The 27,156-nt window shown below is 41.9% G+C and overlaps 1 protein-coding gene across 6 annotated transcripts in view; it reads left to right on the forward strand.

Moving 5' to 3' along the window:
* The window catches only part of PRELID2 (PRELI domain containing 2), a 26,590-nt gene extending 379 nt beyond the window's left edge, over positions 1–26,211 (forward strand). Inside the window, exons 1-7 of one of the 6 annotated variants that reach the window (XM_026063388.1) lie at positions 1,106–1,903; positions 7,219–7,276; positions 9,343–9,404; positions 11,170–11,330; positions 17,257–17,362; positions 22,609–22,671; positions 23,133–26,211. In XM_026063388.1, the coding sequence (XP_025919173.1) occupies positions 1,676–1,903; positions 7,219–7,276; positions 9,343–9,404; positions 11,170–11,330; positions 17,257–17,362; positions 22,609–22,653 (660 nt within the window). In that variant the 5' untranslated portion in view covers positions 1,106–1,675 and the 3' untranslated portion in view covers positions 22,654–22,671; positions 23,133–26,211. Of the gene's footprint in view, positions 1–1,089; positions 1,904–7,180; positions 7,277–9,330; positions 9,405–11,169; positions 11,331–13,629; positions 14,423–17,256; positions 17,363–22,608; positions 22,672–23,132 lie in introns of those variants that run through there. The other 5 variants (XM_026063387.1, XM_026063390.1, XM_026063391.1 and 2 more) reach the window with 5 other exon arrangements.
* The last annotated feature ends 945 nt before the right edge of the window (positions 26,212–27,156 follow it).

Raw genomic sequence — 27,156 nt, forward strand, 5'->3', positions numbered from 1 at the left:
GCGCGAGGAGGCGCGAGGAGGCGCCGCCTGCCGGGAGCGCTCGTCTGCTGCGGGCCGGGCTCCCGCTGCGCCCCCGGGCGGCCCCTTCCCTCCCCGTCCCGGGGCGAGGCGGGAATCCGTCCTCGGCGCAACACACCTGGGAAGCGGGAAGGGGTCTCCTCTCCGGCGCGGCGCTGCCCCATCCCGGGCTGCCAGCGCTCCAGGGCCGCCTGGCAGAGGCCTCGCTTCCGCAGAGCCGCTCCGAGGGAAAGCTGAAGCGCGTGTGCAGCCGRCTGCTCGCCTCGAGGGGTGGGAAGCACAACTTGACGCAGGTGGACGTCGATRGCCGCATCCTGTCCCCAATTCCGTTGGGTTTCCCGCACCCGTGCGGCCCCCGGGCCCTTCCCTGTGGGAGCCCCCGCTCGCTCCCTYGCTCCCCTGCCGGCTGGGCGCCCCGGCAGCGTTTCCGCTGGCCCGCGGTGGCGCGGGGACCCACAGCACGCCGGAGCGGTGGCCTCGCTCGTGCCGCTGCGGTCGGGGGCGCGGGAGGCAGAGGATGCCCCTCTCTCCGGAAACCCTTATGAAAAACCATCAGATCCTCAAGGATCGGATCAGGCTTTGGGTTGGGGTCGGAGCGGAAGCCAACACGTTGCTCTTCGGCCGAGAAATAACATAAGTTTCTCTGGTTTGTGAAGGCGACGTTGGGCTCGCTGAAGTCACGGGACTTTTGGAGCTGCGCTCTGCGGGATCAGCTTCCCATCCTGGAAGTCCCTTTCACGAGAAGTGACCGATGTGACAAACGAGTCCCTAAAACGTGTGGCCGCTTGTTTTTGTTCTTAGGAACCACGTGCGTTTTTCTGATGCGCGATGGCTCAGTGCTAAATGGAATTTAATCGCGGTGGTGATGTTGTGTCCCGCGCTGAGAACGGGAAATGTCTCGCGTGTTAAATTGTTTTTCAAGGGGAAAAAAATCTCTTTCTCACAAGCTGAAGTGCCAGAACTTTGAGCCGCAAATACAGACAAAAGTGCTTAGTCTGCAGTGTTTCTATTTCTCCTCTGTTTCTGTTAATTTTCTGCAGCTGTTTTCTTGGCCCAGAAGAGGACTCTGCAAAAATGCATTTACTGACTTAAAAAAAAAAAAAGCCATTTCTGGTATTGCCCTGTTGCAGAAATTGTGATCCATATCTTCGGCAGCCCTGAGCAGTCGTGTTTACTAACCCTGTACTTTAGTCTGCCGCACTACGGCTAACTAATGGATGTGCTTTGAAATATTAATTTGAAACCTCTGAACAAATTGGAAAAGAGAAGGCAGGCGCCATCTTTTGTTGATTTTCTGGAGCATTTGGCCATTAGAGGTCAGAGGAGAAGCAGAGTTGGTGCCTTTTATTGTGAAAGATTTGAACCAGAGGAGAAGCACAAATAGCAGTTGTGTTCTGTAGTGTACTTCCGTGTGGCTCGAGAAGGGCAGCGGGAGGTGAGTAGTGACCGAATCATGACAGCCAGAAGCGCAGAGCAGAAAGGTTAAAATAATCCTCTTTTCTATGTGCCAGCGAAGTGCGTTGCTTGCTTCTAACCAGGAATTTGATATGATTGAAGAAACAGTTGGCATCATTATTCATGAATCCCATAGTTAAAATTGACCTCAGTGTTCCTGCTCTTGTTCTTTCTGTCATAATTTTGCAAGTTGAACCATTGAATGTTGTTATGTTGCAAAATAGGGTGGGAAGGTGTAACTAAACTTGCTTTCAGAGGAGACCAAAACCAGAACGTTTGGGGTTCTTCAAGGGCGTGTTTGTGCCAAGTCACCTACCGGTTCACCGAAGTGCCATGGATTGCGTGTACTCCAGCATTTCGTGTACTGACTTCTGCTTATGAGCTCTCACATCTGATCATAGGATCTACTTTCCGTCTATACCAAGAATCGGTATGCTTTTTTCCTCCCCATCTCTCTTATGCATCATCTCTTATGTTAGGTTTAAAAAATTACTGTGCTGTGCTGCAGAATTTCATCCTGCTTCCGTAAAAATGCGCTGYGCTTGCAGAAATAAGCCCTCCGCATTCATTAAGTGGAATCAGTAGGAAATTGCCGGTAATCAGGTGGACGGCTTTCTACAGCAGGTGCTGATGGATATGTTGTTATTATTATGTCAGTTCAAAAGCGTGCTAGAAAATATTCCAACTTTGCCATGTGTTTCCAAAGAAACATGATCCAAATCCTAGAGCTGGGTCAAAGCCAAGAAGCATTGCAGGACTCCCATGAAGAAAACAGTCCCATGAGTATGGACTATAGTTACTACTACAGTATTTATTAAATTTATCATTTACTTATGCAGTCTAGTTTGGGGGACATGATGCCCACAAAAGCGGTGGAATATAGCAACAGTAGTGGGTGCAGTTTGCTTTATCGGTCGAAAATGGTTAGAGCCGATCCCAGGATTGGAGTCACCTGGCCTTGCGTAGACATCTGTCTACCTGGCTCCCTCCGTAATTAATACAGACGCCGGTAGGGCAGGATTCATCCTGGYGGATGCATTAAGCAGGCCGGGTGACTGGTGGCCGGAAGGGCCTTTTTCTTTCCCTTGAGTCCGCTGCAGACGCCTACAAAATAGGTGAGAAAAGTCCCACCGGAAGCCGCAGCATTAACGTCTCTTGCGCAGTGCTGGGCTGTCGCCCTTTCGCTGCACGTGGCTTCGTGTCACCCGGGCGGAAATGCCGCGTTCCTTAGATTGCGGAAAGGCTGGATTTGTTGTGCCTTTGTACAGTGCGGAGCCGGATCGGGTCTTGGCCCACGCGCGGGAGCTCCGAAGTACCGTATTAGGCAGTTATTTCCGCTGTGGTGGCCTCCAGGTTGGTGCAGGTGGCATTTCAAAGCCAGCCCATGAACTGCAAGTCAGACATTTAGTTCAAGTATGACAAATTGATTTGTATTTAAAATAAATGTATCTGTATGTGAAAGCATTAAGTATTTATTGATTTTTATCATGGAAAGTAATTTGCACAGTAGATCTGCTAGACTTTTTTTTTTTTTTAAATTTACATTTATTCACAACCACCATCCTTCCAACCCAATAATCAAGTGGAGGAATTAGGAAAGGTTTAGCTGATTTTTTGCAGTGTCACTGTTTCATTTAGTTTGAATTAAAAAGGAAAAAATCAGAATATTTATGAATTTAAATATTATTTTTTGCAAGTCTTTGAAGCTGTCACTTTGATTTATGTGGACTCCATTTGATCTTGCATGTAAAATCAGCCCTTCACTGCTTTGAAATATTTCATTTTTATACCAATCATTATGTGTAACCTGCAGTGATTTCTCTCTGCTGCTAAACATGACACCACTTTTAGAGGCTTGTTATTTCCCTCAAATAACTTATAAGAAATATCACTGTGGTTAGAAACTGTTTCTTTTGATAAATAATCTTACACATTCCAGTTGAGAAAGGGAGGCAGGGTCTTAATTCCCTGGATTCAGAATAATGACTAATGGGATCACTTCATTTGGTTGTTCCTTGAAGGAAACAAGCAACATGTTTGCAGGAAGAGGGGCACAAGAGCGGCTCGTTAGAACTTTAATTGCCGGGTTTTTGCACRTGGGGAGCGGGGAGCCTCAGTTTCGGTGACCGGTGACACGAGGCCGTAACCCCTGCAGCTCCCTGGGCGTCCCGGGTGCTGTGAACGCTGGGTGATTTTCTGGACATCAGAGTCTTGGTGGTTCTGCGCTGCCGCTCGCTGACGCCGCGTCTCTGGCTCTGCATTTGTAGAACGGACCCTGACGTCTTCGTGAAACACTCGCCATCATCAGTCAGGGCAGGGAAAAGTCATTCCAAAGACGTTGATAGCTTAAAGGCAAAATCGGTCTCAGGGCTTCTACTATTAGTAATTTGTCAGAGCTCTTTCCAGAATGATGGAGGGGCGAATGTTTTTAAAATAAACGAATCTCTCCAGAAAGAAATTTATTACGGGAGCTCATTGGAACTATTTAATTAAAAGAAATGCTCACACTTCATCCGGGTAATTATTTCTTTTTTGAGAAAGAATAGCATTCTGAATTACGCTTTCCCCAGATATACCGGGAGATCTAGGTAACACTGCAGTCTGAGGAGTATTTTACGGAGACAAGGAGTGAAGATCACCCTTAAGCAGAAGGAGAGATGATGGTTGCGAAGGGGAGAGGTCCTGGTGTCTCCTCTCCTCACCCGTTTCCCAGATACGGAGACCGTTGCGTTCGCCTCCTCCTAGCGGGACTGTCTGAGCCAGGCTCGTGTCTTGGCGCGCGCTGGCGTTGTGTTTCGAGAACCGTGGCCGCGATGCCGAGTCCCTCGCTGCCTGTGCCGGCCCGCGGGTCGGTGCRGACGGTGGGGCCGCGCTCGCAGCGCTGAGCGCTCCGAGTTGTCCTCTGCCCCGCTCCCTTGCTGGGACGTGCGGCGCGTCGTAGGCTTGGCCACAAGGTGGCATTCCCTGCTTTCCCGGCGATGCTGGGGATGCTGCAACTGGTTCCTGTGCTTTGAGCGTGTCGCTTCCATCCTAGAAGCTCCGAGTTTTGTGTTTATTGGTGTGCTTGTCCCACCAGCGTAAAACCAAGAAAATAAGCAGCTATTTCAAGCCCTGTTCTCAGCAGTCGCTGCTCTTGTTTTCAAGCAGTTCATTCATGGCAAATGATGTGCCACAGAGTAAGAGCAGGTGCCCTTTCGGGGCCGGCTGGGTAGAGCAGACGGAGGGGACGTTAGCTTCACCTTGCCAGCTCCCAGGAATGCGTGATGAGACCGGGTCGGCAGCCCGTCTCCTGTTTGTCTCGGCACTGTGTCTTGTCTCCTGGCTCAGCGCGTTCTTTGGTGCGTGGCCAGCAATTGCACTTGCAGCTGAGCGGCGTGCGAGGGAGACCTTGACGTTCACGCGCAGCCACGGGTTAAGGCTGCAGCAGGTACTGGTGTCCGCGGTTGGGTTTCTTGGACACTCTTGACTGTAGGAGATGGTTATGCTCATGCTTAACAAATATGTCAGTCTAATTCTTGCTCATTTGAGATATATATATATATATATAGCAAACTATAACTTCATTAGGTCAATGACTGACTTTATCCTCTGTCAGGTTCTTGCTGGTGTGGTGGTGCTACCAAAGCGTATGTCAGCAGTTAGTGCACGCATCTGGTCATGCCGCGAGCCTTCAAAGGCAATTGCACTTGCGTCTCTCCAGGCTTTGTGGAGTTCTGGAAGTCCTCGCTCCGTCATGTGAGCTGACACAAAAGAAGGAGCTGGGAAGGAGGACACTGGAGTCTGTGTCACGTGTCACTTCTGAAAGTAATTGCGATGCAGGGACCTTGCCCAGGCAGCGCCGAGCGGAAGAGGTGACTGCGGGGCCGTCTGCATTTGCTGTGGCAGCCTTTCAAAGGAGGGATGGGACTTCTGCGCCTGTAGCACTGGGGAGGAATTTTACCGAGCCTTGAGTTACTGCAGGCCTGAAGTAACAGCCAGGCTGAGATCTTTGTGCTGCTGTTAGCTTTAACGTCCTCAGGGACTGGAAACCGTGCAGGGAGGCTGTGCTTGGCTGGAAAGCCTATTTCTGTGGCTGTTAGACTCTCTTAGCCATTCCATCTGCTTGTAGGCTCTTAGCGTTATTTCTTTTACTCTGCTGTGTAGGAAATTGAGTCTATTTCTGTTTAAATACTTGGGTAATAGAGCCTGCTATTTAGTGAAAGATTTATGTAAATGGCTCTTTGTTTCACACTATTGGGCCTTACAGAGTGTAAGTTACGTTGATAATGTAATTATACCACTACTGCCATTTCAAAGCAGCGTGTTGTAGAGAAGCCTCCAATTTCTGCATAGAATAGGACTTGAAAACCTTGCACTTTTTTCTAATCAACTTTTATTCTGCAGCAGGAAGAAATAGTAGAGCTGGATTATAGAACAGCCTATTCTGGAATTATAGATCTTTTTAGCTCAGAACCCAAGATTCTTTTAAATCAGAATTTTAGAGCAGCTATTATTGCACATAATAATTGCGCTGCCTAAACTCATTTAGTCTTAAAATGCAATTTTCCCATCTTTGCTCATGCTTCATATTTTTGTTTATCGTTAATCTTTATCAGGTATTCAGTATTTCTTCAATCTGGCACCTGCATTAACGCAGCGGTTGCAGTAATTTTTGACTATTGTTCGAGTTTGGTGTCTTGTGCTTTAAATTTTATATTTCATAATTCTTGTGACTGTTACTTGCTTTTCATCATGGGCGGTCCAGTCCTTGTAGCCCCCTCGGTGTCGTCTCTAGCCAGGGGAATCCTGTGCGTCCCAAAACGGCATCTGACTCCTTAGCAGTCCTGTTCTCATATGTGGATTTCTTACAGCACAGGTTATTCTCCTACGGGCAACCTACACGATTTCTGTGCAGTTCATGTGCAGTGGGGGACTTGGGGCTATAATCTGCGTTCTGCGATCTTTCTTTCAGCCTTGGAACAGCTTAGGCGGAAGGAGGGAGGTTATCCATAGCAGGGCAGGCGGTGGGAAGCTGCTCGTTCTTGCCGCGAGCCGGCCTCCTCCGGAGCGGAGCAGAGCAGCGTGCTGCTCCCTTGCCAACACGGACCTGCGYGCCGTGATCGCAGGTGACAGCCTGCAGTCAAGTTCTGCTAGAAACGGCCGCAGGACAGTGAGATGTTGCATACAATATTCTGCGTTCAGGTGACGCTCTACAGTAGCTTTCCTGCTTTTTGCCTCAGGAAACGGGTTGTACGGTAACGTGCTTAGCAGCTGTACGGGCAGCTTGCTGCAGAAACTCGGGGCGCCGTTCGCCTGTGCGGAGTGCGGCACGACRGGATTTGGGACTGCCAAACTGCTGCAAGCTGTGGTTAGCTCCCAACTGAAAAATATGATAGCGTTGGTGAGAGTTTAGCGTTTATGTATGTCACTTTACTTCTGTTGGAAGGTGTCTGTGTGTTGCAGAGGAGCTAAAATCTCCCCTTCAAGCAGTTTTTCTGTAGCACTGTTGTGGGTTTTCTGTTGTTTGTTTTTTGATTTTATTTTTCCCAATAGCTAAACTAATATTACTGCTATAAACTAGAATTGTACGTTCAATAAAACATTTTAAATTCTACCTTTTAGCTAATTAGAAGATTGGTAACGTAAAGCAGCTCTTACCTGTGAAGAGAAGCTATGAAACTGCTTTTGACTATCTGTGACTGTTAGCAATTTTCTTTTGCCCACGTAGACAAATGGTAATGTTTACACTCTGCATTTTCATCCCAGTATCCTAGTCCCATGGAGAAACACGTCACAGCTGTAGAAACAGTGGAAGAGAAAACAGGTAAGCTGGCTCACTTTCCTTGCAGAGATCATTAAGATTATTCATAACCTTTAAGGTTAATTATTAAACAGTTGTGTTTCAGTGGAAGGTGGCACTGCAGACATGGATGGGCTTCCAGCATGCTGGGTGTTGTACGAGCAGGAGCAAGAAAACTTTAAACYTTCTCCCCAGAGCATTTAATTGCATTAAGTATTTGAATTTTCAGCTTATTCTGAGCTTCTTAGATATGATTTGCCTTGTTTCTCTGTAGTATTTTCTTTTGTTGTATGTGTCCTTCACATTTCTGTGACGATTTCTATCTGCAGTGCTCGAAGGATCAGATTTAAGGCCTCTGGAATTAACTATAGCGAGCTATGGATCAGCGCCAGGCACTCCTCAGACATTTCGCTGCTTCAGTTTCATGATCCCTGCTGAAGGAGGGATATAGTCCTGTTCCCACTTTACAGATGAGGAAATAGTTCCGGGAATCAGTATTTGCCCAGTTGCCTTGTGGGACGCTAACAGTCAGAAAGTGAACACAGATCCTCAGTCTGTTGCTTTCGGAATTAGAATTCCTGAAATACTGAAAATTGGTTTTCACCATTTGCCGCTTATTCATGATATTGACAGGAAAAAAWATCTTCTCAGGTGGGAGCACATCAGTCAGACAAGGATACTGATACTGCACGGATTCTTGTTTTCCAGTTGCCAAGTTTGCAATTTAACAGATATTTGCAATTAGGCACTTAAAGCAACATGCCTGTGGAGACTATGTATTAAACAGTTATGCTGCCATATGGGAAGCAAGTACTGTAAAACTTTGTGTGGAAATAGCCATATTTCCAAATACTGGAATTGTAGTCAGAATCTCATTTGGGATGAGATAAGAGCTATTGGACTTGAAGCGTTAGTCCCAAGCGCTCATGGATGCTCTTTATCATACATTTAGAGTTGTCTTCTGTCTTGCAGCTTAGGCTTGATGGTGGCTCTTAATTCTGGGGTTATGCTCTCTTTCTAAGCAAGTTGTTATTGAGGCTGCCTTGAGTTTCAAGAGAACAGAACATTAACACTGCCATTGCAATTTTTTTCAAATGCAGTAAACCACTCGTTCTGGAAAATGCTTTTTCTGCTCTACATTGCATGGAGATACTTCATATTACCATTCATGTGATGTGTGTGTTAGAGTTCTGAAAACTGAACCCCATAAAGTTTTCATTTCACAGATCCTACCAAACAGTACTGTTTGGGAAGGTACTCTTTTATCTCTGGGAAGTCTTTAACGTGGGCTGCCTGCCAGCTGGCTTCTCATTTGAGAGCATTGTGAGGCTTCTGCTCTTGATCTAGGTCATTAAATATTAAAATGCAAAGTGATTCTAAAAGCCAGACACTTTTTGGAGATACTAAATAACTATAATTTGCTTCCTAATAGATAGTTTTGTCCTTGTCACTGGGTCCAATTCAATACAAAAATAAATGTGTAATGAGACAGGACTCTCTTGCAAATCTCCTACGCAGTATGTTTGCCCAGAGAAGGTGCTTGAGAATATAAATTGGGGTGTGGATGGAAACAAAGCAAACCTTGAGCCTGTGTGTCAGTCCAGTAGCTCAGGAGCCTGTGCTTTTCCCTCGCCCCGGTCGACGTCCAGCAGTACCGCAGAGAGCAGGGTGCCTCGGGAGTGCGTGCTGGGCTCGGCATGGGCTTCGACGTGGAGGCCGAGAGCGGCTCTGCGTGCAGCGCTTTGCTACTCACACGTACTAGTGTAAATGCCAGTAAAATATTTGTGCCACACCATCTGTTCTTGGGTGGATAAGGGGGCTGGATAGTAGTGATGGATGCAGATACCCTCCTCCTGAGGCACAGTGCAAAATGCCAGTAACAGTCTTGTTTACAGCCTTCTGTCTGGCAAAGGAGAAGAAATACTGGGTTATACTTTAAAAAAAATCACGATGTACCATTAATTTGCCAGCATTTCTGCTTGCACATTTGGTCTCCTGCAAGTCCTCCAACTATTTTATTTTTATTGATAAATGGTAATATTTGCTGCTGTAAGTTTCTGATTTCTTCTTATCATCAGATTTGTCTACAGGGATTATTTACCGGAGGAGAATTGCAACGTGTCAGAATGTAATTCCTGAAATCCTAAGAAAGGTAACTACCTAGAGAAGTTTAATCGAGTTATGCCATTGTAAAAGCAATGCATGGGTGTTGGGGAAACGTGACGTAAAGATGCATCTAGTCAGTGTTTCCAGCAGGCCTTGGCAGCTGGCCGCCGGGGGCCGGACCTCGCTGCGGGGCCCGGCCGGCCCGTTGCCTCGTCCCGCGAGGCCGAGGAGGGCTGCCCCGGCACCGGCCGCGGCCAAACGCCGCCTCTGCAGCGCGCGAGCGCCCCTGCCCTCCGAGGCGTCCCGCGACGATGCTGTCGTTGCCATTGGCGTGGTGCTGGGCTCCGGCCCCCGTGCCTGCTGGGGATGGGCCACGGTGAAAATTCAGGCGTTTCCCTCCATTCCGATATAGCAGTCTTGTTGCTGTCAGCTCTCACGGTTTTTGTATGGTTCATGGTATTCTTATAAAAGTCCAATCTCCTGGATCTCAGAGGGGAGAAAATGCATATAAAGTCTCAGAAAGAAGGCGGCTGATAATATACACTGGGCAATTATTTCTAAGCCGATCTCATGTGTTTTGGATGTCTGATCCATGACTTCTGAATACATTGGGTTGTAATCTCTTACAAAACCATTCTGTAAATGAATTCAAAGAGAATAAAAATAATTAGCATGTTGCAACTTAAATACAGCATAGTATCCTTATAGAAAAGATAAGGCGCGAATCCTTAAAGGCTGTAGAAAATGTAAAGCATTGGGATGTGCAACCCCTTATTGTTTATCTTCTGTGTCTCTCTTTGTGGCAGTCCTTTCTTTACAGTTTGTGCAATGAGAATTAGCCCTAATTTGTTACTTTTTTTGTAGTAGAGTATGTTGCATAAGATAGTCTATGTACAGAAAAGTATATTTATGTTCATGCATGGTTCAATAACTGTATTATTTTACAGCTTGTATGCTTAAAAAACAATATGTACCTTTTTTTCCTGGTACTCAAGATACTGTATGTTTATGCTTCTAAATATTTGTTTTTCTTTTTCAAGCCTCATCCACCAAGGAGAACATATCATGTCCTATACATGCAGAATGTAAAATAAACTAATGGTGAGATTTTCATCCCTTCTTTAGCCCACACGTGCTAGATAAGTCATTTAGTTTGACAAGTGGGCTCTAAAAGCAGAAGGCCTGCCTGAGGGAGATTTCTTTCAGCGCAGGAACTGAAGAAGGGAGCTATAGTTGGTGTTTTGACTATGATTTTGTAATCTGTTTTGCAAAGAGTGTGATGGGTTCGTTGCGAATGAAGGCAGGTTATGTAGCCTTGTGCCCGCTGGCAGCGGGGGACGGATCGCTGCAAAGCCCGCAGTGCCTTAGTGTTTTGTAACCTTCGGGCTGGGCGAAAGGTTGGTAACAGGATGGTGCAGAGGTGAACGCTTTGGTTGCACCTTCGTGTTTTGGCTGGCAGTTTTTGTCCGTGTTTTGCATGTAGCTCTTGGTAAATGGGTTCTGTTATCCTTCATTGTTTTAAATAGGCCATCAACAGCAAGACAGGAAATAGGAAGGGATTCAGGTAACTTAGCATTTAGTAGTCTTGGAAGTCTGGCTGGGGACTGAGCAATTTCTGTAAATCTCTGAGCACTTGCATGGCCTTTAGTAGCTGCTGTCGAAGTTTACCATTCGCACTGGGGCTAAACGCAGGTGACTCTTCCTTAAACCTCAGTTTTATCATCTGAGGCTAGTAATATATTCAAAATATTGAGAAGTGCTCCTACCCTCAAAACAGTTTCTTTCAAAGTTATAATTCTTCTACTTGCCAGGTCAGCGTATTAAAAGTGTCTGACATCTACTTAGAAGAGGAATCTTGGCTTAATATGCGGAAAAGAAATATGTCTATGAAAACTCACTGTCTTACGTGGACACAGTATGCGTCTCTAAGTGAGGAATCCGTCTTCAGGGAGAGCTTGGAAAATCCAAATTGGTGAGTGCTGGCCTGTGAATACAGAAGTGTGTATGCACCTGCTCAAGTTGGCTGCTGCGGCTTTGTAGCCCTGAAAATTTGTTTTCTGTTGCATTTGAATGCTTGGAAAGAGAGGGGTCTGGATGATGATTTTGTTTGGTATGTCTTCACAGCATTTAAACCAGCAACTGTAGATGCCCTGTAGCTTAGGCTCTCTGGCTAGAGCACAAATAATTGCCCCAAATTAATTTTCTCTCTGTGTCATAGCATGCTAGCCTGCTGTTCCTGCACAGTAGGCGTAGCCAAAGCTTTCATTTTGCCCTCACGTCTGCCAACAGATGCCTGTCCAGGAGCATAAAATTGTGAGCTAACTCCTGCTTTCCAGTCACTGGCATGGAGCGTACGCGCTCCCAAACAATTTTCTTTCTCCAGTGTTTGGCCCACTATTACACCAAAGATATAAGCTATTTTAGGACTTTTCCTGGGAAAATAGACATTGAAGCTCGTGCAGAGCGGAACACAGATTCCCATTAATTCTTACTTTGCTCTGGTGTCCATTGTAATTAGTCATTACTTTTGCCTTGTCGTGTTCCCTGGGAAGCATGTCGGGGCGGTTTGGCAAGGTCCATTTTCTTTTGAAAGCTCTAAGGATGTTAAGGAAAACAAACAAACAAACTTCAGTTCCTTGTGGTTTAGGCATTCTTGAAAGCCCCAGGCTAGGACTTAGCTGTTAGAGGACATGTTTTTCTTGCTTTTTAAACCATTTTGTTTCAGTKTGCTGGGATCCTCCAGCCTTACGTTAAGGCCTTATTGAGGCTTCTGAGAGTGGAAGCTTAGAGCCTCACCTAAATCTTCATCTGGGGAAGACAAAAATTTCCCTCGCATCAGAATTAGACTGCAACTGTGGATGTTGGTTCTTTTGGTGTAGAAACCCTAAGTACTTCAGCTAGTCAGTCACTTAAGCTCTGTTTTCAAGGCTCTTCAGTTTCAGTTTAGAAAAGATGTTGCCCTCAGCATGATTCTTCTGCTTCTTGRGACTGGAGCAGGAGAGCTGTCTAACCTCAGTAGTGATTACTGCTCACTCTTGCCTTAAAGCATATTGTGGCAATCAGGAAAGTGGAGAAGCAGCTAAATTAAAGGTGTATCTGGGCTGCCAGTAGCTGTGTGATTGCAACCTCAGCAGGCTTACTTAAACTAGCTTTCACTTGCCTGCCAGGGATGACGGTGCCTCTGGAGATAAGGTAGCTGTTGATGAAGGTTAGCAGCTATACTAGATACCTGTAGTATCCCATGGACCTCAGCTTTACTACCCCAGACAGCTGGATTCAACCAAACCTGGCTCTGCCTGTGCATACTGCTGTCACCTCTTCAGGAATGTTATGATCCTATTTAACAAATGCTAGCTGCCAAAACAAGTAGGTCTTGCATGAAAGTTTCAGCCTCATGTAGTATGCATATAGTGATGTTTATATTTGAATAGACACAGGAATTATGCAAAGGACATCATAACATTTAATGATGTACAGTTGCACTGGAGAGAAATAAGGAAACATACAATGAGGAGACTCAAGTGATCCTGATTAGCGGCAAAATTATACATTATGCCCCTAAAGAGAGAGCAGCATTATGAGACAGGATAGCTTGTGTAAAGATAGAAACCTCCTGTAAAAGGTGTTTCTGTTTTTCCCTTACTAAGCACTGCTGGGTAGTTTTCAATAGCAACTTTGTGCAACTTTTCAGGGCATTAAAAGTGTGAAGAGAAGGTCAGAACTCTGCATGTCAGCCAGGCACCATGCGCATGTTGTAGCAAGATATTTGCTTGTTTAATTAGCTTCAGCATCACATTATTAAGGATACTGATGAATGAAAGCAGCATGCTGCTTTGCTGGCTTGAATCTTGATCAGCTCTTCCAGCAGGTTGACTGCCTTTGCGTCCCCTGGCGCCTCCAGTGTATACAACCGGTTCAGCAGCGGACACGGACAGGCACTAGCATCTTCGAATAGAGAAGAGAGCTGCAAGACTGCTTCTCTTCCTGCGTAGCTCCCTAGGTGCTAGTGGTGGGATGCCATATTTTGATAGTGATGGTGCTGATGGGGATCCAGAATATTTCTGTGCGTGTTAGGTGAAGTTACAACTGTCTAAAACTGCTGACTTGAGCACAGCTGCTATGAATTTACACAAATATGCTGTAGGAAATCACACCGGGAATCCAGTCCCTGCTGGGACCAGTGGCTTACATTAGGTAGAACCTCATCCATAGTGTATGAATTGGTTTACCCAATTTGAGGTTGGGAGTTATGTCGCTTTTCTTTTTTTCAGATAGAGAACTGCAACTCTTGGAAGGGAGACTGTGACCTTCCAGATGTCTTTAATGGAACTGGGGGAATTGAACTGATGTTTCCTGAGTCGCAAGCAGTCCATTTAACCACAGCATAGTTCTTCCTCTCAAAATTAGATAGTTATTTTGTCTTGGATAGATATGAATGCAGTGGTGCCAAGTGCTACATATTCTTTCAAAGTGAATTATTGTGGGTGCTTCCAAACAGCGTGTCTGGAAAGTATCTAGTAGCAAACAAATATTACCAGAAATAAATTATAAGTCATTGAAAAGGCATGATGAAGCATATCTGTATGTTAGGAGGCCAGAAAGTACCTATGTTATCATCTTGGCTGACCTCCTTCATGACWCTTTTTATTGGGTTTCCTTGAATTAATTCCYGTTTTAGAAAAACATTKAATCTTGCCGYCTAAAAAGAAAGAAAGAAAAAAAAGCCAGTTATTTAATATCCTCTGCAACCACCTTTACCTTAGTAAAGTTGTTTCAGTGGCTAATTACCTTCACTATTAAAATGTGAACTTTATTGCTAATATGAATTACCCTAACTTCAGATGGATGATATGTTATAAAGTTAATTACTGGATGTAATTCAAAGTACCTGGTTCAACACACAGGTCAGGCTTTCCTTTTGTATTCTTCATGCTAAAAAAAAAAAAAATCTTTGAGACTGCAACTCAGTGTGAAACTTGAGATTTTACTTTTTTTCTATTTATTTTTTTTTATTTTTTAGACTGTCAGTCTTCATTTACCATCAAAGCAATGATTTTTTTTTTTTTGTCTTCAGCTCACTAGCTGCTCTAAAGGTAAACAGGGTATTGGAAGCTGCACTTCCATAATCTGTTAAAATTAAAAGGGACTAAAACACAAATGCTGTCACCCTGCTCTTTCTCTTTGTAAATGCTGTGTAGCTGTATAAATTTGCAGTGCAAACATAACAAAAATTACATGGACTGTCAAGCCTTGTGCTTCGGATAAGCAGCTGGGCTGAGGAAGACATTTCTCCTGTGTTACAATATTGGATGCTAGCCTGATGTTCCTGAAACAAAAAGCGATAAAGCTGAACAGTGGAATGAAAAATTGTTGTAAGAGCAGGACGTGTATTCTGCTAGCAAACAGATCTTCAGGCTTGGTGGCCTCCGTGCTGGGCTTTACCATTCATGGGCCCTATCCAGTACCGCACCACAAGCTGTGCRGAGTCCAGGCCTGGACAGTATTTGTCTGCGGAGAGCAATCAGCTGATGCTGGTACTGGGGTAGTTTAATTGCGCTGTTGTGGTATTGCATTTGGATTAACTTGTAATACCTGCAGCACTCCACTTGGGCTATTCATGCTGGAAGGAAGAGCTGAAAGAGCTGTTGGGGTCTGAATTTTCACTACTGATATATCAAACCAGTCTGAATCACATCAGCCTTTTCCTGTGGTTGCATGTGCACATGCTTGGATTAATGAAAATTTCTAGACTAATTTGCATACACTTAGCCTATGAAATTGCTTTACATACTTTAGGTATGATCTTGCTTCCCACACAATATACTGAATAGCTCAGCTGAGCTGAGCAATTTCTGCACTGACTCTAAAGGGAAGGATATTGGGAAGAATCTTCTGTACGTACTGCCAAATGTGGCAAAACTCCTGCTGTTACTTGCTGAACTATGTGGAATTTACCTACTGGCATATTTCCGTGCATCTAGGCAAGTTATACCTATCTTTCAGCAATGGCAAATCCCATATGGCTTGCATTTTGTCTCCAGTGCCATTYGCCATCCCCCTTTGTTTGATTTCACTGGTTTCCCTGCAGCAGAATTGTCTTTGCTGTTTCATTTTTGTATCCCATAATTGTCTCCAGATTTCCTTTATCCCTGAGCGCTTTCCTTTATACGTACAGGCTTGAGAGATCTGAAATAGCCTTTCTTTCTTCATGTAGTGGGCACAGGATTAGAAAATGTCTCCCTGATGTAAGAAGAGCATATGGTGCATGAGTAGTGGTCAAAAATGTCTTAAACTAGAGATAAGGAATTAAAAAAAGGCTACCATAGAAAAGCTCCCTCKGTTGAAGGGCCTTGCACTTAATGTGACTTTTAATTTACTTTTGAAAGCCATGCAGGCTTTGGAAACTCTCCTTGATGCTATCTGAACAAGAATATTGCCAGACTTATACTAAAGACACTTTAATTAAACTCCCGTCACGAAAACAATTAGACAAAATTTGCCRTACTTAACTAGTCAATAATTTAGTAGTTGGATCTCATTAATAGACTTCTCCCTGTGACTGTTTTGTAACGATGCAGCATTGCCAGCTGTGTGCTACGAAAATCAATCGRAGATCAATATTTTCCTTGAGCCTCCCTTTTTTGTCTCTTAGAATGGTGAAACAGCAAAATTAATAAATAAATCCCAACCAGAGTGGCTAAATTTAATGGTGGATTTTTACTCCTGACATCCGTTCTGTGGTTGGGGAGGGAACCTCTCTTGTTCTCCCTATCTTTCACTTGCATGTCATGAGTTTTTCTTCTTACRAAATTGCATCGATAGAGATAAATAGCCCTGGCCTGCTGTGGGTACTGATGATGCTAGGCTGACATAAATGCTTCAGTGCTCACAGCGGAAGTCATTCGTGTCAGATCTCACTGTTATCGCTGTCCCTATCTAGCTTGAGAGGAATGACTTCCTGAGCRCTCTTTATATAAACTACCTAAATTTAGCTTACTGTTTCTGCGGTAGTCTTTTATGTATTTGAAGACTGCTGTTGTGTTCCTTCTGTTGTCTTTAGGCTAAAGCACCTTGCTGATTCAGTCTCGCCTCATATGCGATGTCTTCTCGACTTCTCTTTTTGTCGCTGTGCTCTTCAGGCTTTTCCAGGTAGCTCTCATCTTTCTTGCAGCAGTATCCAGCTGAACCTTCAGCAGTGCTGGTTACAGGAGGAGGAGGATTGCTACACATCCTCCCGTTACACTGCTGCTTCTGCATCTTGGTACATTTGTATTTTTCTCAACAGCATGCCRGTACTGAATAGCTTCTGAGCTTGAGAACCTCAACAGTTCCCAGCTCCCTTTATGCCAAGTTCTGTAGTGGTTGACCGCTTACCCTCCCAAACCCTTCCAAGTCTTTGCTCTTGGCTAACTGGAACAAATTGCRCTGGTGGTTACTGAATCCTGTCCCTTCAGACTGAATTTGCTAAGATCATGTTGGCTTCTTAGCGTGTCTTCAGCGTGACTTTTATCCCTCCCACTTGGGTTCGCCTGCAGATGAAAGCTGCGGCATGCACCTGGTTCCAATATCCAGACCTTTTAGAGGACACTGACTAGTGCTGGACTGATGGTGAATCCCTGGGGGACTCCATCTAATACACCTTTCCATTTGGAGACTGAGCTGTTGATAATGGCGTTTTTCCATATTAAATGTGTTCTTCTAAAGCTGCACTTGTCCTGTAGTATTTTTCTCTGGACCATGTATCCTTAAATTGTTTTTGAGGCTGTCATACAAAGTATATGAGTGTAACAGATTAATACCCTACTCAGGTATCAAAATAACTTTCTAAAGCAGAGTTTACATTTGATGTTTACTAAGCAGACAGAGAAATAAAATGGTGTTATTTTCCTGTTTTGTAGGACAGACTTCACACAGAAAGGCAGAATATCAGTTACGGGGGCAGGTTTGCTCAACTGTGTATTGGAAGCTTTTGCTCAATCATTTCTAAAACAAGGTGTGAAGAAGGTAGGTTTACTTATTGCTTGAATTTCTTGCTAGGATTATATTCTAAATCTTTTAAAATTGCCAGATCATTTGGACTTAAAATTAAATTGTTATTTTAGATTTGGATTCTTTAAATCTTTTAATAATTGAAAAAAATACTTGATCTTTTTTCTATAGAGAATAAGCAGAACAAAAATGGATTTAGTTTTTATGGTAATTATGGTTTATTATGGTAATAGTTTTATTGCAGATATGCTTTTAAAACACAGTAGGTATGACTGCATCAATTTCTGTAATTCATTCTTATTCCTGATTTCCCCATGGCATTGAAATGGTTTTTCTTCCTAATGTCCCATTTTAACAGCTAATAGTGTAATAATAATTTGCAGTTCTGTACCACTTTTACACTGAAACAGTCAAAAGTAGTCAACATGAATTTACATCATGTCACACATTTTTTCTTCAATATTGTTAGATTTTTTTTGGCAGCTTGATACATTTACAATAGCCGCAGTCAATCTCCCTGTAGCAGTTCTGTATACTTCAATAATTCTGTCTTTCAATAAGAATTATGAAAGAGGATAAAAGCTATCCAGTTATCCAGTACTGCATCCCAAAGGAATTAGTGTTCAAAGGCCTTTAGTGTCTGGAAGTCATGTCATATTGATAAACTAGGTGTAACAACAATGTCTCCTGAAGCATCCATCAGGAAAGGAAGTTATATGGAACTCTTATTTTCTGGAAGTTTGTGCCTTGGAGAGGTTTGAGGGTTCAGGTTGTTCCTTGTAGGCTTTTATAAATTTACGTCTGCTGAAAAGAAAAAAGAAATCGCTGGATGGAATACTTAAGTAAACCTTTTTGATGAGAAGATAAATGAGGGCTTTTATTTTTTTTTTCCCAGTGTGTATCTTGTTTATCAGATGAATGAAAGTGTAAGTATGTCCCTGAAAAGATGGCATTTTCACAGCTGGGATCATGAATCTTATCTAGTGCAAGACTATAATTAGCCTACATTTACCATTGTTTATCATTTTTAGTATCTAATGGGAAAATTTAGTTTTCAGATGAACTTAAAAGTCTACAGTTCAAATCATGCCCTATGCTATTCTTTAATTATTCATGGGGTCCAAGTGGTCAATATTTTTAAAGGTAGCTGGGTTTTGGGGGGGTGGGAGGGGGTTGTTTTTTGTTTCGTGTGTGTCCTTAGTAGTGTCCTGTCTTTTCTCCCATTGAAGTCAGTGGGTATTCAAGTGTAGAGTTTGGGCAGCGCCCTAACTCCTTTCTGCAACACCATTTTGAGACTCTCCACTTCCAAGGGGCAGTTGACAGCTGTAATCTCTCATTCCCTCTGTAGAATCTGATTTTGGAATCCATGCTCCATGCATTGCAGATAGCAATGTATTTCAAACCACATCATGAGGATTTGTTCCTTTGCTTATTCTTGATAAACTATAAGATCCGTTTGTTGCTGCTTTAAAAAAAAAACAAAAAAACCCCAGCTATGCTACTGCAAGCAGTCATTATGGAGCAATGAAACCCTACACGTCTTGCAAGTTTATGACAGTGCAGAGCTAGCAGATAAAACAAACTAGCTCACAGTGTCTGTACAATGCTGCATTAGAAATCCTTTAATAATTTTGGCTATGTCTGCTGATCTGTGGAGAAGAAAAGTCCAAACAAAACAGATCTGACATACATATATGCAGACTTATCTGTTTTTTTTTTTTCCCCCTGTGTAAAAACAGTCTTTCTCAGGTAGCAGCTGAATCTATGCCTTTGATTTCTTTTAAGCCTCTGGACTGGGATTTCTCTTGTGGCTTGACCATAGAGTAGTTTTGAGAAACACTTTTACCCAACTCTGTTTAAATAGTAATATAAAGATATTATTTGAACGGTTTAAAATAATGTATGTTGGATGAATGACAATGCTTCATGAATGTTCTCCAAGCTTCCGTTGTGGTTGGTTTACTGTGTTCCCAAAGTTAGGGCTGAATGGAAGATTTACTCATACAGAATTGTCCATTGTCTAGGGCTAACTGAATGGCACATGGCAGAAATCTGAAGATGATCTTCAATCTCTTACTAAGGATGGTCACTTTACCCTTTTGATGAATGGCTTTTTTTTCTGTATTGGAAAAGGACTTATAGAACAACTCATTAATGCTTAATCATCATCCAGACCCTGACTTGCATTCTTCTTAACCATTTGATCAAAAAGGCATGCTTTACTTGCGCCTGGTATTATTAGCAGTTGAAAAAGTAAGGATGTTAAGACTTTCAAAGCCTAACCATTATTCCTACTTTATCTCCTGAATCCTGCCAGGAGAGCACTTCTCCATCCGTGTGTTCAGAGAGGCTCAGGTGAGGTAAGGGTACATGTGAAAAGTAGGAGGTGGCAATGTGAGGGGACAAGCTGGCACTCGTCAGAGAAGCAGCTACCTATAAACACACACTCCTGAACTAGGAATCCACATGACTCCTGCTCATTTGAGTACTGTGGGGTATTACACCGATAGGTACAGAAATACGTAGACACTTTCAGCAGGATAGCTTCTTACAGTAGCAGAATACTTCCACCTTTGAAAAATAAACCCGTTCTATGGCTTGGCAATCAGATAAGCTTTTAAGTTGTAGCTGTAAAGGTGGAGAGTTTAATGGGTAGGCAATGTTTGTTCTGCATTTCAAGTGCATTATTGCACTTTAAGTAGTGTAAATTTAGCTCCTTTAAGCCTGATATCCTGGGGCTGAGATATAAGTGTTTGAACTTTAGTTGAAAGAAATATATTGATTAGTCTTTGATTTAGTTGTTCCTCACTGAAAAGATACCGGGTAATGACTTGTACCTGCCCTTCTGTATTTTCATTCATTTAGTAGCTTCCCCCCCTCAATCCCCTTTTCTTCCTCAACACCATTTTGCCTAAAAGTCTGAAGTGCTATGAGGAGGAAAAAAGAAAAATAGTTGTCACACTGTGAACAGAATTGATTCAATAAATAACATTTTTAAATTCCCTAGGCAAACCTCTGAGTCTTCACTTATGTCAATTAGTGCTTTATTCTGTCAACAGTGGCATGTTTGATTTAGACTGATAGACTAAGGTAGTTGGCTTATTGCCTTCTACAAAGAATAGCCATGAAAGATTAACTATTTTTTAATAGATATAAAATATCTCATCCCATTTTTATGTAGAGTTGTGAAAAGATGTTCTCCTGAACTATTTGTTAAAGTTAATTGTCCGTCCATCCCTTCCCGCCCCCCCCCTCCCCCCCATGGTGACTCAAACTGAGAAATCCTTTTTCTTTTATCCTGTTAAACAGAGAACATACTAGGGTAAGTCTTAGCCCCACACAGGTTGTAGCTAAACTCCAAGCTTCCTTCAGTTGAATGTCCATAAGATCTGACCAAAGATTAACAGTAGGATTTGGCAAATGATTACAATTTCAGTACACAGAGCCAAAAAGCAGGGGACGGGGAATGGATAGATTAGATTTTGTTGTCTATAGTGACAATGGTTTTTGCTTTTCACCAAATAGAAACTTTCTCTCTCACTTTGTAGTGAACCTTCAACTTGAATTCATTTCAAGATAGAGAAAAATAATACTTGGAAACTGTCAAGAATGAAATGCCTCTCTATGTTGCTTCAGCAGAAAAACTTTATAGCTGATCATTTTGTTAAATAAAGGCATTGTTCATAATTTATGGATATCTCTGGGAYAGTGGTGGAAAGGGAGCTCCTTGCGTTAGAAAGAACTTGCCGCCATGAGGAAGAGAGAGAGATGCTCTAAATTGAGCTAAGTAATGTGAATTAAATAACTCACAATGAGATTAAGTGGAGACAAAGTAGTTTATAGCTTTTTGCACACTTGGGTAAGTCTGATTATATACAGGATGACAGCCTTTTTCTTGGCTTGCTAATCTTTTTAGAGAAGTTACAGGCTGTGTACTTTGCCTGGGATTTGACCTCGAGTTACTCAGTTTGCATTTACCAACCTAACTGTTAAGCAGTTTTTTGTGTTTTGGGACTTTTCGCTCTAGAGAAATTATCACCATTTTCCCCCCCTTGTTCCAGTTCTCTGCTTAGAAAATACAGATAATAGTAGACTGCCAGGATGCAGTGAAAAGATAAATACTTTAGTGTGAGTTTTTACTCCCATTATTACAGAAGCCAAGTGCAAGTATCTTCAGAGTGTTTTGCTTTTGTCCTCTTTGTTCCACCGCTCAGCTTGTACTAGAACAATTCCCAAACTACAACAACCTATACTGATTATCAGGCAGGGCATACACTAAAGTCCATCTGTTCTCTTCCTTTTGTGAAGAAGTTGATGAAAAGTAATGTGTCATCAACCATGACATGTTAACTCTCCAAGGGGGTGACTTGATTTGRGTCAGGAGAGCATTTGATTATTACTGATAAAAGTCTGAATAAACAGAATATTGCTTATGGTCCAAAGACTCTGCTTGATCTGAAGATTAAACCCCTTTTCAGCTGTCAGACTCGCATATGTCTTGCTCTGGAACAGTTTCTAGCCCTGATATGAGAAGAACTGTTGGCACCAACCAAGCTTCCCCCAATTTTTTAAATGTCTGCTCTGTTGTAAATAGTTTGGTAGTTTGCACTTGAACAGCTGTTGCTAGCTGATAACTAGTTCATGTTCTAGAAACTGGGACTAATCTGCAGTGAGTGAGGAAAAAAGTCCAGATTCATCCTTTATTTTGCTTTAATAGCAGCTTATTATTTTGTAGTTCCTCTTTCCTTTGCAAATCACTTCTGGAGAAGAAATACACTCATGGTCCTCTTATGATATTTTTGACTTTGTTCAATGTTCCTTTGCTTCATTACAAATAATTGTAATTGGCTTTTATGTAGACCTTGCATCCTCAGAGGCCAAATTGCTTACAAAGAATACAAGTGATGGTATCTCCGTATATTCAGGTGCAAGGAGAGATGGCTTGGTCCAAACAAGCTGGTAGTAGAACTGGAATAAAACAAGTGACCAAATCAAGTGCTCTGTTGTAACGTGGAACAGAGCTCTGCCTGCAAACTGTAGCAGTCTCTTGTCCTCTCCAGGTTCCCTTCTGAAAAATCTGTTCCATCAAAGCATTCTCTGTGGCTTCCAGGCAGCAGGGAGAACTATACTGAGTTAGGACTGGATCATAAAATGCTTAATTTTTTTAGGAGACTTTACTGGAATGTTGTGTGGATATTCTTTCTGGTGTATGAAATACTTACGTTGTGTGTAAAACAGGCGTTTATTTGTGCTTTTTTCAGGGTATTAAAATAATGGAGACACTTCTTCAGGAGCAGTGTGGGTGATCGTTCTAATGAACAATTGTAAGTACAACATCCAGCTACAGATAAGGAAAAATTGTTCTGAGTTTGCAGTATCTACTGCACATTATACACTTTGTGGTTCTACAGATAAATGTTTTTCTTGTCTGTTACAAATAGCATGCAACACTTATGCAATTTTCAAGAAAAATAATGATCTACTGCAGGGTTAGGCTTAACACTACTCCAGAGTTTCTTAATAGCATGTTGATTAAGACTTCTTCTGAGTGATGTCTTTTATCCTGTCCTCTATTAATGTATCATGAGTGCGATAGTCAGACTTAGTGTAAAATAAGACGTTAGTTGTATCTAAAGATTTCTTACTGAAAAATAGCATCTCCAAGGATTATCTATGGAAGGAAGATTTGGTCAACTTTTAAAGTAGCTGCAGAACAAGAGAAAATAGCTATTGATTTACCTTTTAATAAATGCTCTTCTAAAACCTGTTTTCTTTGCTTTTACAGGCAAAAATGTATCTGTCTGGAGTTTCACTGATACAGTATATCTTTAYTGCCATCAGAATTTCCATGGATATTATCCAAATTTTACTGATACCATCTTACTGAGGAAAGAGAATTTAATATGCACAGTTGGAAGAAGGGAAGACTATAGACTGAAAATCTTTTGCATAAGATTAAGGAATTGTACTACTTAAGAGAATGTGAAAATCATGGAGAAACAGATGTAACCTTGGAAATAGCATCTTCCTGTGAATTGGTGATGTAATCTCTAGARACTAAGAATTCAGTAAGGGAAAACAGAGCAACAAACCAAAAATAGTCCTTGTTGCTATGAAGAGACCCTTCTCAAGTCAACCAGTTGCTTTTCATCTTATCAAGGGAGATGCAAGCATCTGGGTTTTGTTTATTTCACAGCTTAATTCTGTGGGATAGAGATTTTGTCCTACAAAAATGAAGGTCAACTTCAATAGCCGAGTAGGGTTACTATTCTCAGTTTGGGTCAACAATGCTAATTATTTCAGTCCCGATTGCTGTGTTAGAAATGTCTGGTTATTATACTCATGCAAGCGTGATTATTTTTGGTTGTAAAGACATTCCTCAATACAAGTTTTGAAGTGCATATATTTAAGTGCATATTTTCAATTCAATTGAAACAATTGAATTATTCAGTTGTTTCTTTTCTTTTGCTTCTGAACAGAAAAGGAAAGCTGTAGGGGAATTGATAAAGTTTAAGTAAAATTCTCAACAAAGAGAATCTCATACACTTTTCCTCCTTGTTACACACACTGCAACAGGATAGTTTTATTTTAAACTATTTATTTAAAATTCAGATAACTGCAAACCAGATTTGATACTCTTATTGAGGCTGAATAGTATCACACTCTACAAATAGAGCCACTGAAATCATAGTGTTAAAAGGTGCAAATAAGTGCTTAGTGAAAACAATTATGCTTATACTCATTCTATGGAAGACTTTGAGAAGGGAAATTTCAGCAAATCCATATTTTCCTGTCAAGTGCCAGAGGACTTCTGTATTTAATACCCTAGTGCAAGGCCTTTAAAAGCAAAGACAACATTATGTTCAGCTTTTAATGAGAACATTATTTGATTTAGGGAGAGACTTGAATCACTGTTGCTAGAGGAATTCAGCAAAAGGTGAAATAAAGCTTCTGTAGATTGAAGGAAATGCTATTCTTAGCTGGCTAATTGGACTAGACAATGAAGTCCTTCCCAACCCTATGGGCTAGAGAAGTGGCAAGAAACTTTTTACTTGAAGAAAAAAAAAAAATCAAGTTGCTTAAAAGGGTTAAGACTAAAACATGCATCTAAAAAGTGAAGCTTGACTTACAAGTTGCATATCCAGTATTTTACATGACAGAAATATGTCATGCCCAAGTGTAAAAATTTATCCCACTCGTTTCAGTTGGAAGATGATACATAAAAGGACAAGCACTCGTACTAAGAAAATGTGTTAATGAATTTGACAGTAATACTGGTGTTTTGCTATGCTTACCTCTATAAATTGTGATTGTTCTGTGTGATTCTGAATTTTGGAATAATGTACTCCTTTTTTTCATGCTATTTCTATTCTTGCAGGAGACAAATTAATGAATGAATAATTTAAACACAGTAGCAAAAAAAAAAAATTTAAAGGATGATTCATGCTAGGAAGTGTAGAGAAAAAGTCCATGTGATAAGAAATTTGTGAGGCTAGATTAGCTCCTTTAGTAGCTTATTGCTACTGAGCTATTTGAGTTCAGACTTCCCCCTTCTGGCACTGCTTCTCCTCTGAGATTATCCAGTTTTTAAAATTGGTCTGATGCAAGCAGTGTTGTGAAAAACGCAGCAGGAGTTATCTGGAAGCTCAAATGGGACAACTGTGTAGATCTGGTAAAAAAAACATATTAAAGTTTAAAATGGACCAGATAGAGAAACAATATCTAAGCAGTAGTCAGATGAGTCTTAACACTCAGAAGATGTCCCACGATTACAGTGTTTCTGTTTGGGGAGACAGACTGCTTGAATGTACCTCATTATTCACTGTAAAACACACAGGTGATTGTTGTTGCATAGGCCAAGATTGTTGAATCTCAGTCGTTCTGTCTCTTTTTGGGCCTCAAATGAGTGACTGGCTTTTCAAAACTGTACAGCTGTGTTAACTTCTTGGGGTGGGTGGGGGAGTGCTGGAATCCAGCATATAGGTTAAATACCTGAAATTGAAAGAATCCATAAATAAGATGTTGAAATGAAGCTTTCTGAAGTCCGAGAGCCTGGGAAATTGAGGGACAAACTGTATTTCCAAATACAATTAATCATTTCTTAAGTATATTGAGTTTGAGCTTTGCAATGAGATGAAAATCAGTTAATTATAACATGAGCAGTAGGAGTCCTTTTTGCTAATGCATTTGTTAGCACATTTCAGCTGGCTAACTGTTTATGGAAGGTAGTAATCACCTTTATATGTTTGCTAGGAACACCCACTGTTCCCTTAGTAAATAAAATAGAGCCATGAATCTGTCAACAAAGCAATTTATATTGACCCGGAGACCTATTGCCAGTTCTACCAAGCCATGGGAGGAGATGTTGCTGTCTTATATTTTGTATGTATGTTAATTGATGGATAACTGTGCCTGTCTTCTTCTCAGACCACAACAACTGTGAATATTGTACTATGGTGCCATCGTGCAATTGTCCAAAGGTTTCATGACCACAAGCTAAAATACAAAGTGTGCGGGTGGAGTACATTTACTAAATGGTATCCCCATTCTGCGATAGCACACCATGCTAATTTTGTATCTTTTATAAAATAAAAGAACTAGAATAGCCTGTGTCTAAACATGTTTTGTTCTTTCTGGAGATTTGAACCAATTAGTTGATTGTCAGACAGCAAAATGATAAGCTTTGTATTTTTCAAGGTGGGTTGTATTTTATTTTCTCAAATGTGATGTAAACTTTGTGGACTCTTCCTTTTGTTATGTCTGAATGCTGTGGACCTGCTTATGTCATTAGTTAATAGTCTGCACTATTCTATTCTGACGTTAAATGAGAGTGTACTAATAAACAACTCAGTTTACAAACTGTAGCCAAGGACCAGTTCTCCTATGGTGTAAATCCACATACCTTGGCTTACATGACTGGTACTGCATAGATTTACACTTTGGGAAAACACATACATCGTGATGAGGAACCATGCCACGGTCCTTAGAAAATGACTGTATTTTATATTGGCACAGTGGAGCAAGATATTTTCCTTCATCTTTTTTCTTCTGGTTTTTAACTGATTCTCCTGAATCTGGACGCTGAATGCTGAACAGTAAATATTTATGAAATGTAATGACCAAGACTAAATACATTYATTAGCATATTTATTTTTCTTGAGTTGTTGCTTTGTGTGCCTGAGGAAATTATCAAATTACTCCTATTTGAATTGCTATGTGCAATTTTAGGACTAACATTTTTATTTCTTCCCCCATCACTGTGAACTTTGGGACCAGGGTAGCAGTTTCTGCACTGAAGATCTTTGCAAGTGCTGGTTGCCTTGTTGAAGCTGAAGTCATCTTGCTGCTGAAAGATATTTCTACATTTTCTCTGAACAAAATCATTGGCCACAGGGAGATCAAAGAAGTTCTTGTCAACACGACTGACACAGTCCCACAGGACTCCGCAAAGTGACTTTGACAGGAAATAGAGGATGTGATGGACACGTTCCTCAGGGAATCTGCTTACTATAGAGATGGGAATGGAATGAAATAGAAGGTCACATTCAGCCTAATACTGCTTGTGGTGAATGATCAAAAAAAAAATCCATTTTCTCTATTCTAACAGCTTGTGTTTCAGGAGCGAGGGATGGCAATTCCTAGATTATGTTGAATTGACAGCCTAACAGGAGCAATGGCTACCAGAGAGTGTGTGGAAGAGAGAGAGCTGAGAAATGTCGTATTATTAGCTAAAATGTTTTAATCCTGTTGGGCAATTAATTTCAACCATCTATGCATGTTATATGTGTATCTGTATGTTTTTCATGATT

Source organism: Apteryx rowi, unplaced genomic scaffold (genome assembly GCF_003343035.1).
Source record: "Apteryx rowi isolate R43461 unplaced genomic scaffold, aptRow1 scaffold_2, whole genome shotgun sequence".
Classification (NCBI taxonomy): Eukaryota; Metazoa; Chordata; class Aves; order Apterygiformes; family Apterygidae; genus Apteryx; species Apteryx rowi.